The 16,730-nt window shown below is 42.7% G+C and overlaps 2 protein-coding genes across 2 annotated transcripts in view; both read left to right on the top strand.

The window, feature by feature from the left end:
- Positions 1 to 7,971, top strand: part of LOC127016518 (cytosolic phospholipase A2 epsilon-like) — a 43,794-nt gene extending 35,823 nt beyond the window's left edge. Inside the window, exons 19-23 of the mRNA XM_050897059.1 lie at positions 90 to 197; positions 1,279 to 1,467; positions 2,339 to 2,505; positions 3,221 to 3,407; positions 7,661 to 7,971. Coding sequence (XP_050753016.1) covers positions 90 to 197; positions 1,279 to 1,467; positions 2,339 to 2,505; positions 3,221 to 3,407; positions 7,661 to 7,971 — 962 coding nt within the window. The remainder of the gene's footprint in view (positions 1 to 89; positions 198 to 1,278; positions 1,468 to 2,338; positions 2,506 to 3,220; positions 3,408 to 7,660) is intronic.
- A 3,599-nt stretch (positions 7,972 to 11,570) lies between these two features.
- Positions 11,571 to 16,730, top strand: part of EHD4 (EH domain containing 4) — a 34,795-nt gene continuing 29,635 nt past the window's right edge. The window contains exon 1 of the mRNA XM_050896989.1: positions 11,571 to 11,806. Within this exon, the coding sequence (XP_050752946.1) occupies positions 11,571 to 11,806 (236 nt within the window). The remainder of the gene's footprint in view (positions 11,807 to 16,730) is intronic.

Here is a 16,730-nt window from a genome sequence, read left to right as displayed (position 1 = left end):
AATGCAGAAGGTACTGAAGGTTATTGTGAATGAAAATGCTTCCAGATCTTTACCGATTTACTTTCTGTCAAATATATCCTATGCCACAGGGATCTGGAGCAGTGTATTTTCCTTGAATCTTATGGATGCTTGGTATATATCTGTTAATTCAGAAGACTTCTGGCACAAATGGACCCGAGACAAAATTACTGACATAGGTATGTTATTCTTACGCCATTATATTATTTTATTTTCTCTTTTTTTCTTTTTTTTTTTCACTCTCTGTGCTGCTATTCTCTCACTGAATTTTTCAAAGCCATTTTGGAATTCCCTCTTCAGGGATTCCTGTAATCCAGATGGAAACCAGGAGGAAATTCATGCCGTGTATTACAGTATGGCAATCATTTCAGCTGTGTGAGAAAAGAATCCATGGCATCTGTCACAGGAAAAAAAAAGAGAGAATGGCCCTCATATGAGCCATTTTCAGAGCACAAGGGTAAAACTGGAGAAAAATATCCCTGTAGAGTAGGAGAGGCTGGAAGCCTCACCTAGCAATCCATGGTCTTCCAGTTCTTCTCTTGGAAGTTGGAGTATGGTATGAGGCTTCACAGAAACAAGAGCAAACACCATCCTTGCATCTCTGGAGTCTACAAAGCATGGATACAAACTTCAGTACTATTGGAAGTCATTCCAAACTAGTCATGAGGATGAGATTTGCAAAACACGCTACCAAATTAAGAAAGATCTGCAAGGTGGGATTTCAAGGAGAAATACAAAAGACAGACATACTACAGAGAAAAACATGAGAAAGAAGAGAAATGTAGCAAAAAGGGTGATTTATTTCATCTTCTTGCACTTGTAGGGGGTAGTTTCTGGTTGTTAAAACAAGGAGCTTGCATTTGCTAGTAAGGAACGTTAATTATGTTTGTGTGGCTGAGAGATTGTGATTATGTGGCTTTTTATGTGTGTGGCTGAGAAAGAAACTGTCACAGAGTAGCAAAGGAAGACAGGGTAAGTGCAGGATATTGCAGTGGATACAATCATAGAAAAGCAAATAAATTTATAGTAGGGGAGATGGACTCTTGTGCAGTACAAACAAGGCCTTTACCACTGTGGAGTGAGAAGAAGAAATAGATTTTTCAAAGCTTAGCTGAAAAACTGTGAGATTTGTGGAGATCCTGGAAATAAAAAGAGAAAGAAGTCCTAAGTTTTGCCAAACATGTTAAAACAAATTATGATTGCACAGACTGACATCAATAACGAAACCACATACAAGAACTGTTATTCTTTCTTCTGCAGATGACGAAACTCTATTCCCTAAAAGACCAAATGAGCTGGATACTCGAGTAGTTTGTCCCACTGACAGCTTTTCAGACATTTTCCGAGATGTTGCCATGTTACGTCCAGCAGCTTCAGAAATCCATAACTTCCTGAAGGGCCTCCAGATGAACAACAACTACCTAGAGAGCGAGTTTTCCAAATGGAAAGGTATGGTAATAGCACCCTGCTTTTAGTTATATTTTAAACCATCCTTGTCAAAAAGAAACAATGCTTAAGAGATTATCAGGCCAACTGCCTTTTTGTTCTGTTCCCATCCTCTGATAATATTTGAAACTGTTTGTCACTGAAAGCTGAAATTAGGTAGCAGGAGAAGCTTCAAAAATAAGTTCTTAAAAATGCCATGAAGTTTGGTGACTGACAGATGAGAAAGATCCTGATTAATCAACCAACGTATGTCTGCTGACCTGCCAGCCAGCCTGCATGCTTGTGGCATGGCACTGGTGCCATCATACGCTGTCTCTTGCCCAGCCAATACTCAAGGGATGTGAGAGGGAGCCCTGTTTCACGTTACTTTTTTACTTGTAAGTAAGATACAACCTTTGTAACAGTATTCCCTGTTACCCAGTTTGGGAATTTGTGTTCAGTCTGGTACCAGATCTTCCTTGTCCCTTAGTAGCTGTGTGTCTGTTCTCATAGCATGCAAGGCACTGAACGTCTTTAGTCTTTAGTGTATTAAGTCAGTGAGGTGCCATTTAAATTTTTTCCATATTAAAACAAAAAAACAAAAATCCCGACCTGATCAGAGTCACACACAAAACCAGGGGATGGAATTAACTCTGTTCTCCTGAGCCCCAAGTTAATCCTTCTTAATTAGAGGAAAGCCAAAGAAATTGCAGAGTAAATAGTGAAAAGAGGAAGCCAGATGAGGAACTGAGAAATGACTGAACTACAGCTATCAGCTATATAGGTAGGTCTAAGACCCAAGAAAAGCTGAATTCTCTTTTTGTTAACAATTGACTTTCCTCAGCACCTCTCTTGCATTGAGCACCTCCTCTGAAAAAAAGTGCTTCTTTTCTAGACTGTGAGCTTGACTCTCAGCCCAACCACCTGACAGCATCAACAGACCACCTCATCCTGATTGATACTGCATTTGCCTTTGCTACCAGTTACCCACCCCTTATGAGACCGGAAAGGAAAGTGGATGTCATTTTGCATTTCAACTACAGTTCAGGTTCCCAGACAGGGGTGAGCCTTGTACATTCTTTACTGATTTCTCTGTTTCATCACTGAGTTCCCAGAATAGCTGATCTTCTACTCATAGAAATTTTTTTCTCCAGTATCTGGGAAGTGTAAATAAGCTGACAGTTTACCAGGGTCACATATCTTTATTGAACAGTACAAGTGTTACCAGGAAGTAAGAATTTAGTAAACTGAATCTGCCCATTTTATGTGTAAACGTGTTTTAGCTGATTTGAAGGCAATCAGATGTAGAATGAATGAAGCTAAATGCATTTAAAAATTGTCTAAGACTTCTCAATGCAATCATACATATTCTTATCCATGGGAAAATGTACATTCAGGACAATACAACTGTAACAATAGAAGGGTTTGGTGTAGAAGGCCAGATATGCAAATAAATGCAAGAACAGTTTGTATTTAGGAACTTTAAATTCCATAGGAATAAAAAGTTGTCTAAAGGCAGCATTTTTAATATCCGAATGTGGAATGTAGATTTTCAAAGACAGGCATGTGGACCCAGATCCATCCCACTTAACTCTGGCCTTCCAGGTCTTGGCTCCATATACAGTCTACACCTAGGTTGGGTACATGCCATAATCTGTCAGAACTTGGCCCTTACCCCACAAACATTCCCAGTGAAATTGGGTTTTGGTCAAATTCAAAGTGCTTCCCATATGTTCTGATGTTTTCTTTTGTTTTGTTTTCCTATTGTGGCAACCAGCCCCTGAAAGAAGCCTCTAAATACTTTGCAAAACAGGGAATTGCTTTCCCTACAAAGGTGCCAGATGATCAGGAAACCCCACATCTGAAGGAATGCTACGTTGTTGGCGATAAGGAGAGCCCAGAAACGCCTATTGTGATATTTTTCCCCCTAGTAAATGACACCTTCAGGGAGTACAAAGCACCTGGTAAGTTTACAGTTAGCCATCACATTAACAAAGGCCGTGGCTGCCTTCTTTCTCTTTTTTACTGTGCAATATCTGTTCTTCAGATCATGCTGTAAACAGACTCAGACTCTCTTTGCTTAGATCTGAACCATATCAAGAAGCTTAAAATATGTAATTTTTCCTGGACAGTAGAGCAGCAGCTGGGATCAGCCTTTGGCACATATGCCCCTCTGCAGATTTTTTTTTAGCTTTTCATAGGTAGATTGTGGAGTTTACTGATGAAAAGTATACTCTGTTTATCTGCAGTGGCAGAAATTAGCAGGGTTATGTCCTCTCATACTTGTCATCCTTTCCTGTTAGAGAATGCTCTGGGGAATCTAAGGATTTCATTGTTTGAAATAATTTCCACGCTTACAGTTAGGCAGATAACCTTGAAAACAAAAGTGTGAACTAGCAAAGTGATGAAAATATAATACTGAGCCATAGTGAAGTGATGAAAATATAACACTGAGCCATGCCGACAGTTTCTGTTCACTTCAGTGAGTCCTATTTTGAAATTTAAAAAGAGTTGCAATAGCAACATTGCCAGCCACTTCAAAACAGATGAATTCTAAGTCCTGGTACCGTATCCCACAATGCCATACTACCTCTGTTGGTGCCAAAAGTCTCAGTTACTCCTTCTCCAGATGATAAAATTCCTAACTCATGCTGTGAAAACACTTATTTTTCAGTCACTTCAAAACCCCACAGTATACTAAAAACCAAAAGTTCTAGGCTGGTATATGGTACATTAAATTTAATAACAAAAAAAATGCAGAAACTATTGTCCCAATTGTATTATTAATTCTTTTCCTTTTTTTTTTGAAACAAGTCATAAAAAATCATATGGTACTTTTGCTTTGTAGATATTCTGCAATGAGTTCATTGCACATTTGAGGAATATGACTGGGGTTTTGAACAGGATTCAAATAGTCTAAGGGTATTTACACAGGTACGCACAGCATTCTACTCCAGCTCTTACCACAGATCAGATAACTGAAAGGTTGGCTTCTGCAGTTGCCCTTTGTAGAAAGAATTAGAGAAAGGAGAAAAGGAGAAAGAACTAGAACAGGAACTGAGAATTAGCTTCTGTACTGCTCTGTGAGGGAGTTTGCCTTCCCCCTCCCCCTCAATAATTTCCAGAACCCAGGGATGTTGTGCCTAACTCAGTTATCTAATATCAGGTGTACATCAGATGATGTGCAGATGCTACATGTCAACATAAATTATCAGGGAATCTAAAAAGGGGTGTTACTAGGTACATAGAAGATATATACGAAGATCTGCATGATATCTGCATATTACATACACTTGAGGCAAGCCTGTGCTGCCCAACCAGTTCAGCTGGTAGCTGCAAGCTGAGACTAAACAGAGAGAGAAGGGGTCCTTGTCGGGCCCCCACAGGTGAAGTGTCAGCTGAGCTGACATGGAAGGGCTCAGCCCATGCAGTTTTTTGGGAGGGCTGCCACCTTGCAGCTGAAACCTGACCTCCATAGCAGCAGGATGGATGCTGCACAAAGTCCTGGGAGGCTGGGAATGGATGTCTGCTCTTTGTTAGTGACAGGCAGAAATCAGCTTCATTTATAGTGCTTCAGTACCATGCCCTAGCCCAGATCTAAATCATACAGCATGTGAAGTATTAGTTCAACCACAAGAACAGGCAGTTATTCCATAGCCAGCTCATCCATCAGCTTGTTCAGCAAAGGGAATTTAGAGCCTGTGCAGTAAATGAGTAAAACTGACATATACAAACTGGGTTACTTCTGCACTGGTTAGACTATTCCACAATCGAGTAGAAAGGGGATTGTCTGTGTGAGGCTTAGACTGCTTCACTTGAGTCGTACCAGTTCCTTGTAACTCTCTCTGCAAAGCCAGGAGGAGTACATGTATCACACTTGGAGAGACCCTTTGAGGAAAATCAGAACCCTTTGATCAATGTTGTTAGATCAATGTTGTTAGAGAAGATTCCCCAAATGCATGTGGTCCTGTCAGTAAGAGGGATGCTGACTTTTCCCAATGCCTGCTCCCCTGCTTTGGTACAGGTGGTGCAGGTATCTGTGACTGTGGAGGGTGACTGTTCGCTATGGTAACACCCTCTTGCCAATGCGATGGTCTCACTGGAGACTGATTGATAGAAAAGTTCTCTTCTCTCTGATGCTCTCTCATCTGTGATGAGGAGGGATCAAGTATTGTATTTCCTGCCTGTGTTAACCTGTGTTATCTAACTCTGGCAGTATTATCTACCATTTCTGGGTTGTTACTGCTCTCTTTCCCTCATGCCAGCTGTTAGAAAACTGACAGGTCCATGGGAATGATGGGGAAGGAAAAACCATGTGTGAGCCCCCATGTCAGGCGTACAGGCTAGCACGCGGCAGCGGATCTCCACATCTTCAGATCTCTGGTCCAGGAGTGGGATCCTCAGCTGTCCTTTAGCAGTCAAAGGCACATACTGGACTCCAGGAATCTGCAGAATCTAACCAAATTAATAGACCTCTTCCCTTCCAAGAACCTGTTTATTCTACGTACTAACAGGTAGATATAAGTTGAGCCTGCCCATATGCTGTGTCCCATCAGTGCAGAGCTGAGCAAAAACTGATATGGCCAAGTGGACTTCTTACACTCTCTGAGTGCAGGCAGAGAGTGCTCATTTTTGCTGAGTTCAGGACGGGCAAGTTTGCGTACTGTGACTGAGTATATCATGTAAAACACACCCTCAGCTCAGAGGGTGCATGTTGCATCTACTGAGTTTAGTGTACAGGTGTATTTCCACCAACCCAGTAAGTGGTGGTGTGTCTAAAACAGCAGCTAAATTAAAACCACTCATGGTGTCCCTGACTAGAGCAGATGGCTGGGTCTAAGCTGAGATCAGCTATTATTTTGAATCACAGGTGACTTATGAAGGTCCTAGAAAAAGAAGTTAGGAGGTGTGTTTTACATCTTCTGCATCTATGAATTTGTGGAGATTTGTGATTCCCAGGGTAAGCCTTGGGTATTTTTTCACCCTGTACCAACAACCTACTGTGGAGGTCCCTGTGAATATTTGATCTGTGATAGCCTGCAAATAAAATTCTGCATTAGCTTTGGATCTGGTTTCTACTGTAAAATGAATTAAAATAAATAAGTTTATTGAATTTGTCTTCAGATCATGAGATATGATGGATCTAATATTTCCAGAGATGACACTTCTGGGACTACCTGCCTAATTATTTTGCTTGGATGTGTGATATATATGTTGACTATCCTGGGGCGATGAAATGGGCATGAAAAGTTCTTTCAGTCTCTCTGCCAAATCTTAGTCATTCAGGGAATATCAGGTTCAATCTCACTGTTGAAGTTACATAAAGCCTGTAGTTTTTTATAGTAGTAGGTAGCTCAAGGAAATTACTGTAAATATTTGTGCCGTCTGCTTCTAGGATAGGCCCATATAATGACTCTGTGAAGTCTCTCAGTTTAGATAATAGAATCTAGTTGTTTAGGTCTGTTTTCTGCATTTTTTGATAATTCTTCCCAGTAGGAACCAAGACTCGATGTAGCAGATTATGCTACAGCAAGTGCTACGTTGTGCTGGGTGAAAGAATATCTGTCAGGTCACTGAGAGGGCAGGTGTGCTTTTGGAAAGCTTGAATCACTGAAATAGATGGATTTTCAGCAGCCTCTTTCTGGAGGCATGAAATGATAGTAGTGAGGGAAATGACACGATGTAGAGTCGAAGCTGGAAGGCACAGAAAGTGGCAGTGGCTTCAGACCCATCACCCAGAAAGAAACCATACCGTCATGAGGTCCTTGCTGCTGTTGTCTGCTTTGGGAGAAGGGGAGGAAAGAGAGAAAGAGTAGTTGCCATTTACTTGCACCTTGGCTAGAAATGTAGGGTGCTGCGATGGCTGGGAGACAGCAGCAAGGCAGAGACTGGGGCTGGGAAAGTGTTGGGGCTGAGGGGGACCTGGGGACCATGCTGACAGCTCACTCCAGAGCTAGAGGAGAAGGCAGGGAGTCTCACCCTCCTGTGCTCAAAAGAGAAGCTACTCGTTTTGACATTTCCAGGAGTACCCTGGACAACCCCTACTCGCCTCACCACCACTAGCTTCTCCACCCCCTGCTGCCAACCAAATAACCCAGCAATAAAACGCCTGTGGAGGGAAAATTTTGGGTTGCGATCCACTACATGTGCATGCCTGAGAAACACCCAGACCCTAAGTGCTTTTTGCTAATTAACCAAGTCATTGTTTGTCCCTTAGGTGTGAAACGTAGTCCCTCAGAGATGGCAGAGGGTGATGTTGATGTTACCAATACCTGTGGTCCATATTACATAAACAATCTGAGTTATTCAGAGGAAGACTTTGACAAACTGGTGAACCTAAGTTACTACAATGTCCAGAACAATAAAGATTTGATTCTTCAGGCCTTGCGTACTGCCGTGGAGCGGAAAAAGCGGCATAAGAAAGAGCAACCACTGCAAAAACCACCTGATGGGGATGGTATGTGTGTGCCTGATAGAGAGGGAACCCAGCATTTGGCCAACTGCCCAGCACTAGGGAATATGAAATAAAATATCTGTGAGTCCTGTTAATGAAGAAAAAAGGAATTTGATTAGGAAGTGAAGAAAAGCCAAAGAACGCTAAGAATAGCGCTTCGTTTGTCATCGAAAATGCTAAAGCCTGTCTGTCAGTGAAGGGAATAAACACAAAAAAACAGAGCTCTTCCTTAATGAATAAATGTGCTTCCCTTGTTGACAACGTCAGGGGCGTGGCTAGGTGAGGCTGTGCTCCGCTTGTGCTTGCCGAAGTGACCTTTCAGGCCAAGGTCGCAATGCATGGACAAGGAAGCGTGAGGAAGTTTATGTTGACTGTGTTTGTGCTCTACCTGTGCTATAAAAAGAGAGGATTGTCAGTCCAGACATGCAGCAGAGAACAAAATCCATTATCTCTAAAACAAAACCAAGAAGCCTATTTGTGAACTACAGAGTCTTTATGTGAATGTAAATAAATAATAAACTTTATATAATAAAAAACTTCTTTGGAGTCAGAGTTACAGCAGATAAACATTTTTCACAGCAAATACATGTTAAAGCTGTTTCTTTTAGATGCTTCTTCCTCTACTAGCAATACAATTAAAGACAAGATGCAGACTTATTTCGTAGCTGCTGAAAAATTATTGAAGAAGAAATTATACCTGCTCCAGACCTAGATGTGAACTCCAGGATCCTGGGACCCCTTGAGTTTAGGATTACATTTAAGACCCATCTCTACAAGAACTGACTCATGTTAATTTATTTTATTAAGCTGGATTTAAATGTTATTGATACCTACCAAAGGTTTAAAGCTTTAAAGTCTTTGAGACTATTACATCTGAAAAGACACAAGAAACACAGACAAAGCAGATCTGAAATTGTGTACCTAATACCACTCACCCAAATGCAATTTTTTAACTTGCTGTAGAGTATTGCAACTGAAGTTAACAGAACATTGACTTTCAACTTTCTGATGCTTTGGTCATCACATTAACATGGCTCCTTTCAAGTAAGTGGTCTGGTTTTTGGACAGATGGAATCCCAAGTGTCCATTTATTCTTTTTCTAAATTAACTTTTATTCAATGCTACTGATTTATTTATTAGACGTCTTGTATCTACAAGCCCACGTTTCCTACAGGCTTCCTTAATCCTCATTTCTGCTGTAGTATCTTTTGTCAAGAGATCCTGTTATTGTGGGCCAAAAATGGAAGCCCTACAAATCCCTTTGCCCTCAAGGTCGAGGGTCTCCTCCTAGGTGGTGCACAGAAATGTAATCCTTCTGTTTACCACTTAGGTCAGTGAACGCTTACCTGTGGTGCACACTACAGGAGCCCATACAGCTCCTGTACAGGCTATATGCCCAGGGTTTACCTCCCATGGAAACAAGAGAGCAAAGACAGCAGTCGTGCTGATGCATGCTGGATCTCGTCGCAATATGGGACGGGATGTAGCCAGAGGGCACAGCCAGACCTGGGAATCTAGAAGCACTCCCAGGTTCCCATATACAGTTAGAGCTTTATTGTCTGAAGGGCAAAAATTATCCCACTGACAGCAGGAAGCTTCTAGGCAGGAAGTCTGAAGACAAGCAGAACGAGGTGTGTGAGTGCAAACAGTTCCCTGCCCTTCCTGCAGCTTTCCAGCAGCCACCAAGGGGTCACGGAGAACAATGAACACTTTACCCCATTTCAAAAAGCTTACACGAAATAATTATTCAGTATCTCTGAGTTCTCTATATTCAATAAGAATACAGAGGAAAATGTCAGGGCTGATCAAAGAGGTGGAACAGCTTCCACACAAGGGGTGAATAGATAAGGAATTTGCAACCTAGAAAAAGGACAACAGGAGTAAAAGGCAGAGAAGAGAGAGATCTACGAAATCTGGAGTGCCCTGTGGGAGATGAACAGGGAGTGACTGCGCACCTCTCTTCTAACACAAGACCTGGAGGGGATCAGACAAAACTAGCAAGAAGCAGGTTCAAAGTTAGCAAAGTAAGGTAGTTCTGCACACAACATGTAATGAAGTTACAGACCTCTTTGACCCTGGATGTTGTTGTTGATAAAAGTTTATGAGTTCAAAAAAACTGATTGATGCATTCACTGGAAAATTTTTGAGGACTAAAAAATACAAAGGCTCCGCATCTGCCTCAGTCCTGCACTGAATCATCAATTCCCAGAGGCTGGGAGGACAGTCTGAGACGGTATTGTACTGGCCCTCCTTCTGTGATGTTCTCCAGTCACTAAATACTGGATGCACCAAAGACAAGTGGGAAAGTGGTCTCACCCCAGACTGCAGTACTTAGGATTTCCACAGCTCAGATATTTTTGCAGATGATAACAAATGATGAGGAGTAGTCAAAACTCCTAAAGATGTGGTGATATAAGACTTATTTAAAAATAATTACTTTAGTAACATGGAGAAGATGTGAGTAACTGCAAGGATAATTCAATTACCTATGGATTAACCTATGGGGAAAAGTCATGAAAATGAGAGGAATACAAAACCAAACTATAAAAAGGGGATTTAAAAAAATGAGGAAGCCAGTCAGCAAGACCCTACATAAAATGGTATAAAATCTTTAGACTCAGCATGGAAATTGCAACAAAAGAGTTGCAAAACACATGCACAGCCCTAAATAAAACGTGAAGCAAGGAACCAAGAAAAGGCAGTGGTTAAATGCTCAGGACTGAGCACTGTTAAAGCCTAACATCTGTTCTTTGAGGAAGAGCATGGGGAGGATGGAGATGGAAAGGGCACACCTAAACCTGCTGACATATTTAGAAAAGAGCTGGGGCATATAGAGAAAATGTAGTATTCAAGATGGAAATTAGGAGGAAGAAAGGTACATAGCTAAAAATGTGAGTCAATAGATGTGCTAGACCAGCAAAAAGGGATTAAAATGATAAGGATGTTGCAAAGCAGTTCATTTTAGTGATGTCTTCAATGTTTTAGTGAATACGGTATTGTATTCCATTAAAATCTCTTGTAAAATCAATGGAAAAGGTGATTTTCCCACGTGGCTTAATATAATATCGAGACCTAAGGTTAAAACTAATGGCTGTATCCGCTACACACGTCCCACAGCAAAATTTCAATGTTATACTAAGAATTTTCACTGTGTTTAAAACAGTTGCCTCATGTCGTAGCTAACCTCCGCGGCGCTTGGTCACACGCTTCTTTGGCATCCAAAGACAGCAACCATCACCAGAAAAACACGAAAAGCATTTGTGCGGTTCTATATTCAGATCGGAGCTGTCAGAGAGTTTCGGGATTTCATTTCAAGGGGCTGAAATTCTAGCGTGGAAGAGCAGCAGGTACAATTAACCTCCAGAGGCGGATTTGTGGCCAAAATAAAAATCCTCTGATTCTGAAAAAAATAACAACATCCCCCTCAAAGAAAAAAAAACAACCCCAAACCCACCCGACACCAAGGGTACGTGCCGCAGGGAGACGGGCGCTGCCCGGCCCCGCCGCTCAGCCGGGCGCGGGCAGCGCGGCTGGCACCGCCCCCGCGCCGGGGCCGGGTCTGCACGCCCCGCCCCGCCCCGCCCCGCCCCGCCCCGCCCCGCCCGGCGGCTGCGTGCGCGGGGAGGCGCGGCGGCGGCGGGCGGCAGTGCGACGGGGCGCTGGCAGCGGCGGGATGTTCAGCTGGCTGGGGAAGCAGGGCGGCGGGCGGGAGCGCGGCGGCAACAGCGACGTGGTGCAGACGGTGACCGGGGGGCTGCGGGACCTCTACCTCCGCAAGCTGCTGCCGCTGGAGGAGCACTACCGCTTCCATGACTTCCACTCGCCCGCCCTGGAGGAGGCCGACTTCGAGAACAAGCCCATGGTGCTGCTGGTGGGCCAGTACAGCACCGGCAAGACCACCTTCATCCGGTAGGCGACCCCCGGTGCTGCGCGGTTCCTTCTCCCGAGGCCGCCGCCGCGTCCGGCTCCGCTCGGGGAGCGCCGGCCGGTGCCCTGCCCGCCTCGCCCCCGCCGCCCGCTCGGTAATCCTCGCTCGCCTCCTGCCCAGGGCGTTTCTGCTGCGCGATAAATACCTCCTACGCGCTAGCAGCGCACCCCGCGGCGAGCTCTGCCGTGCGGGGCAGCGGCCGCCCCGCCTGGCCGCCCGCTGCGGCGCGCCGAGCCGCGGAGGGGGGAGCGCCCGTCCCGGTGAAAGGCGGCTGACAGCTCCACAACGGGGCTGGCAGGGCTGGCGTCTGGCTGCGGCCGGTGTCCTTCCCGAGGAGCGGGGCTTATCCGAGAGCCTCCCATGCTGTGTCGAGGATGGGTGCCGCTACCAAGTCTGTTACATGCTCTGTAACTCTCCTGCCAGCTTCCTGTTTAAGACTATTATCTCGATTTCATGTTCTACTGAGAAAGTCTAACCTCGTTGTCTACTTCCTCTTAGCTTTTTTTGTTAATCTCTAAATTATTTCAAAGGAAAAATAGGTACTTTGCGTTAAAACGGCATGACTGCATCCCCCATCACAGACCATTTAACCTTATCTCCTCCCCTTCTTTCCCAAAAATAGTTTGATGCGTAAATTGGATGTGAAGATAAGAGAGAAACGCGGCAACAGTTTTGCGCAAAAAACACATGGTATCTGGAAAGTCCTTCCTTCCCCCTCCCCCCCCCCCCCCCAAACTGTTTTGGTTAATTGCATTGAACAAGCAATATCACTAATAAGGCAGCTTAACAATGTTGCTACTGTTGTAGTATTTTCTGTATTTCCTGTCTTCCTTATTGCTAGGTTTGTTAGTAACTGATTTTAGGAAGCTGAAGTGTGCCTGGGGTATTATGAGCTTGTGAATATTTTGCATATATTTGAGTGCATTTGCCTCTCATATGCCCCTTACAAATCAGTCTAAGGTTATACAAAACTCTGTAAAAGACACTGAGCGGTCACTTGGATCAAATTTTCACTTATTGTATCTGAAGTTCATTATATTCCTTCAGTAGATTTTACAAATGTTTCTCTTTTGGTTCCAAAGGTTACTGGCAGCCTTGCCATAACACTGTTTTCCTTTTACAGTACAAAAGACCTACCTCCCTTCTCCATTGAAGAGCGATGTTTACCTTTACTCACCTGAGAGCTTTTCAGATGTTTGCAGAGCTAATCATGTTTCTTTTCTGGTTTTACAACTAGCTAATTGGAAGCTTGAAGTTTAACTTGGTTCTTTACCGATTATTATTGAATTCCTGCAAACACTTAAAGTGGTCTTGCTCAGAGGAGTATTGTAAAAATAGAAATAGGGCTATAATTAAGAGAAACTTAGTTTCAGGATCCCCAAAGGTAGTCACAAGAAAGCGTGTGTTGTGGGGAGTGTGATTTGGGTTTTCCTAACACTTCTCTAGCCATGCTGATTCATTTTCTTCTTTAAAATTACAGTTGCTTTGTTAGTCTGTATATATTTCCAGAGAAGTGTTGTTACCTGGCTTATGGACAGGGGACAGTGAGAGCATGGGTAATACGGAGACAGAACAGTCCCAAATACGTATGTACCAGAACCTGTTCTGCCTGTCAGCTGAGTTGCTGTGTCATTTGCAATTCATAGGAAACTGTCTTCCCCTCCTGTAAGAGTTTGCCTTGGATGAGAACACACGTTCTTGATTTACGGACATTCAACTTTTCTGTCCTTTACAGTTGCCCATATTTGACTGGAGTGCAAGTCAATATTGCACTTAGAAATGCTGATATTCCTTGTAGTGCCTTAGATGCATTTTTGGTACTGTTGCTTTGTGAGTAACTTGTTCTCACCTTAACCATAAAATACTGAGCAAGAGGGTTGACTGATACTAATGTACAGTCTGAATGAGAAAAGTAGTATCATTTATCACAGCTATTTCCAGCTTTTTTTAGCATTGGTCACTGCTGGGCGAAGATGCCCAGACAAATTGGACGGAGATAAAGTTTTCAAAGATGTTTTCTCATGCGTTTTATTAAAATATCTGACTTGGTGGAGGAGGTGTCTTCTACTGTGATGTGCCCTTCTCTTCACCCACTTACCCCTTTCTCCTGTCCCCATTTTAGGTAGATTGCAGAGTGGTTTAATCCCTTACTAGGTATTGGAGAAGACAGGAATTGACTGTTGAGCCCCAATCAGTAATAGAACAGCTGTTACTTCTTCTAAAGGACCACAGTCTGACCTCACCATGATGAACATTCATTACATCAGTGTTTGCTGTAGAATAGATAATAATTGGCTGCATCAGCATGAGCAAATGCTCCATTCAAGATGGGCAGCAACTTAGACAATAGTGTCACAGTGACTGTTACTCAAAATCCAATTTAGAGGAGAAAAAGAAAAGCAAAAAAGAGAAGTGCTTGGATGCTGAAGGCAAGACTTAGAAGAAGACATGGGAAAATATTATAGCATCCAGGTCAGCCACAAATAAATTTCCCCTCTGGTAGGCTGAATTTCCCATGGAAAAATGTCATACACTCTCAAGATTGTTATAATTCTGGGTTTAAATAGATAGTCCAACTTAATTCTAAGAAAAACTATAGTTTTTTTCCTGCTAGCCTTTTAATAAGCAAACATTATTTTAAATCTTAATTGAAACTGCTTTTTGTTCCACATTCCTCCGTTTCATAGTTAGGAGGGCACGCTAGATCTACTTAAGTGTTTACTATTAGGTTTATGTGTGAACATAACATTTCTGTTTAGCTGACAAATATTCATTTGGGCTTTACTTTGATTTAGACGTTATCGTGAGAACTTCACATTTTCATACCTCTGACACATCCACATCCACCCAGTTCCTTCCACTAAGTCTTCATGGAAAACACTGATCTAGCAATGACTGAATGTCCCTGGGGATTAAGATATGCAAACGCTTCCAGGTTTCTAACAACTCTTCTGGTTTTTCACTTGGTGCTGTTTATTCTCTTTGTACTTGGAACAATGCAGTGGAACCGGCCAGTTTCGCTGTCTAAGGCGTAGCGTGGTGATGCTGTTTTAGTCAAGTATCTGACAATGCTGACAGTTCAAACAAATATATCCAGGCCCAAATGTTAATACTTGTCTGATTGTTTTTAATGGGGTGGGAGGATGGGTGAGAGCCAAATGCTTATCTTGCATGTGAGCTGCTTCTGTAATTCTCTCAATTTCTCCTGGCTGCTTTAGAGAAAGAAGTGGGGAAAGGAGGGACAGGAAAGGAGAATTGTAGTGTAGCGTGTGAAAAAGAGATAGGAGCTGGTCAGTGTGAGTTTGTAGTTGCTGACCTTTTTCGTTCCTTCTAACAGTGAATTAAACTTCTAGTCTAATAATGGTTAACTTGTTAACAACTTTTCTATTTTAAAAGTGTAAAAGTCTGACTTTTTTTAAAAGAACTTATCAAGATGAGGAAAAACAGAAGTAAATTCCTCAGCTTGCCAGGCTGGGCTTTTACTTTGCTCAGAGGTATTACTCAGAGGTTAAAATGGTAAAATTCCTTCTTTTAACTCAGCCAGAGCTGGGTTTTTTTGAAAGCACCCTTTTGTGTGCATAATATCTGGAGTCTGCAAGTAGTGTGCAATCGCTTCCATGGGAAGAATGGGCTGCATCTATTTCTTCAGGGGGGAAAAGGTCCCTCAATTTCTTCAGGTGAAAGCTGGAACTTCTTTGTTACTAGCTCTATGTGAAAGTTAAGTGTGGAGGATTTGGTGCAGTATGTAGTATGGAGACAAGCAGCCTTATGAAAGGAGACTTGAGTTTGTCTCCCAATGCATCACAGGGTATCCCTGCTCAATGCTGCTCTGTCCAGCTCACCTGTGTTCATGGGTTAGCATGACTTAGCTAAAGCATTTAGACTTTAGATGATTATCAGTATCCGCAACTGTGAGTAATCTTTGCTATCTCTGGAACTTTGTAAACCAGTGTCCCATAGTCTGGCTATACATCTTGCAAAGGAACATAGATGTATGTTTATTGGCAAAGCAGAAGGGTTATAGCCCAGGTAAAAACAAAGGGAGAAGAGTCAACAGAATGTCTGTTGTTTGATCTACACTGTCTTTGAGACGCTCGCTATTTTTAAGCATTCTTCCTGTGAACCTTTTTGAACTCCCTCTCTGCTGAAAATTCCTTAGAAGGGCATGCAGTTGCGGATGCTAAAAATCCAGGTATTTTCCTATGTTAATATAGCATACTGTACAAAAACATTTGCAGCTTTTCAGTTTACAGAAGACTGCTCATCCCTTTCGTGTGGCTAAGTGAAACTGATATTTTCATGCTGAGAGGAAGTGTGATATAGCTTGTACAGCCAGTGCTTAAGAACTAGGGTTTATTTTAGTCTGTACTGATTCTTGATGTGCAACTGTGAGCCAGTCTTAATGGAAAATACCTGCCTTGCAAAGTGTTTCCTGTGTCTGTTGAGTAGCTGTACCAGGTTTAGCACTGTGACTGTTGGGTGGGACTTGGTATTTGGAAGGAGATCTCGTCTTCCTGGATTGTTATCACTAAAAAAGCTTGGTTTTTAAAGCTGCGTCTGTGACATTAACTTGGAAGTATCATTGCAGTTCAGTAGCACTTTATTCTTGTTTAGTCATTTCAATAAGCAGCTAATCTGAATTTGCACTGTTGAGTTCCGAGCTGAAAATACAGATGTTGGAAATCCTGAAGGGTGCTCCATACTTCCAACTCTTTGTAAGTTCTGCAAGTGTTACATGTGCAGCAACTTCATGAGCAGGCCATGAGATTATTTTTTTTTTTAGTCATCTAAAAGACCACCACCACTGAATGTCTATAATCATGCCTGGCAGATTCATGAGGTTATGATGGATAGCAATTATCCTGTTACCCTGCAGATGTCTTATCCTGCATTCAGATCCCATCA

Source organism: Gymnogyps californianus, chromosome 5 (genome assembly GCF_018139145.2).
Source record: "Gymnogyps californianus isolate 813 chromosome 5, ASM1813914v2, whole genome shotgun sequence".
NCBI lineage: Eukaryota > Metazoa > Chordata > Aves > Accipitriformes > Cathartidae > Gymnogyps > Gymnogyps californianus.
Note: the sequence above shows the minus strand (reverse complement) of the source record. Positions and strands in the feature narration are given on the sequence as shown.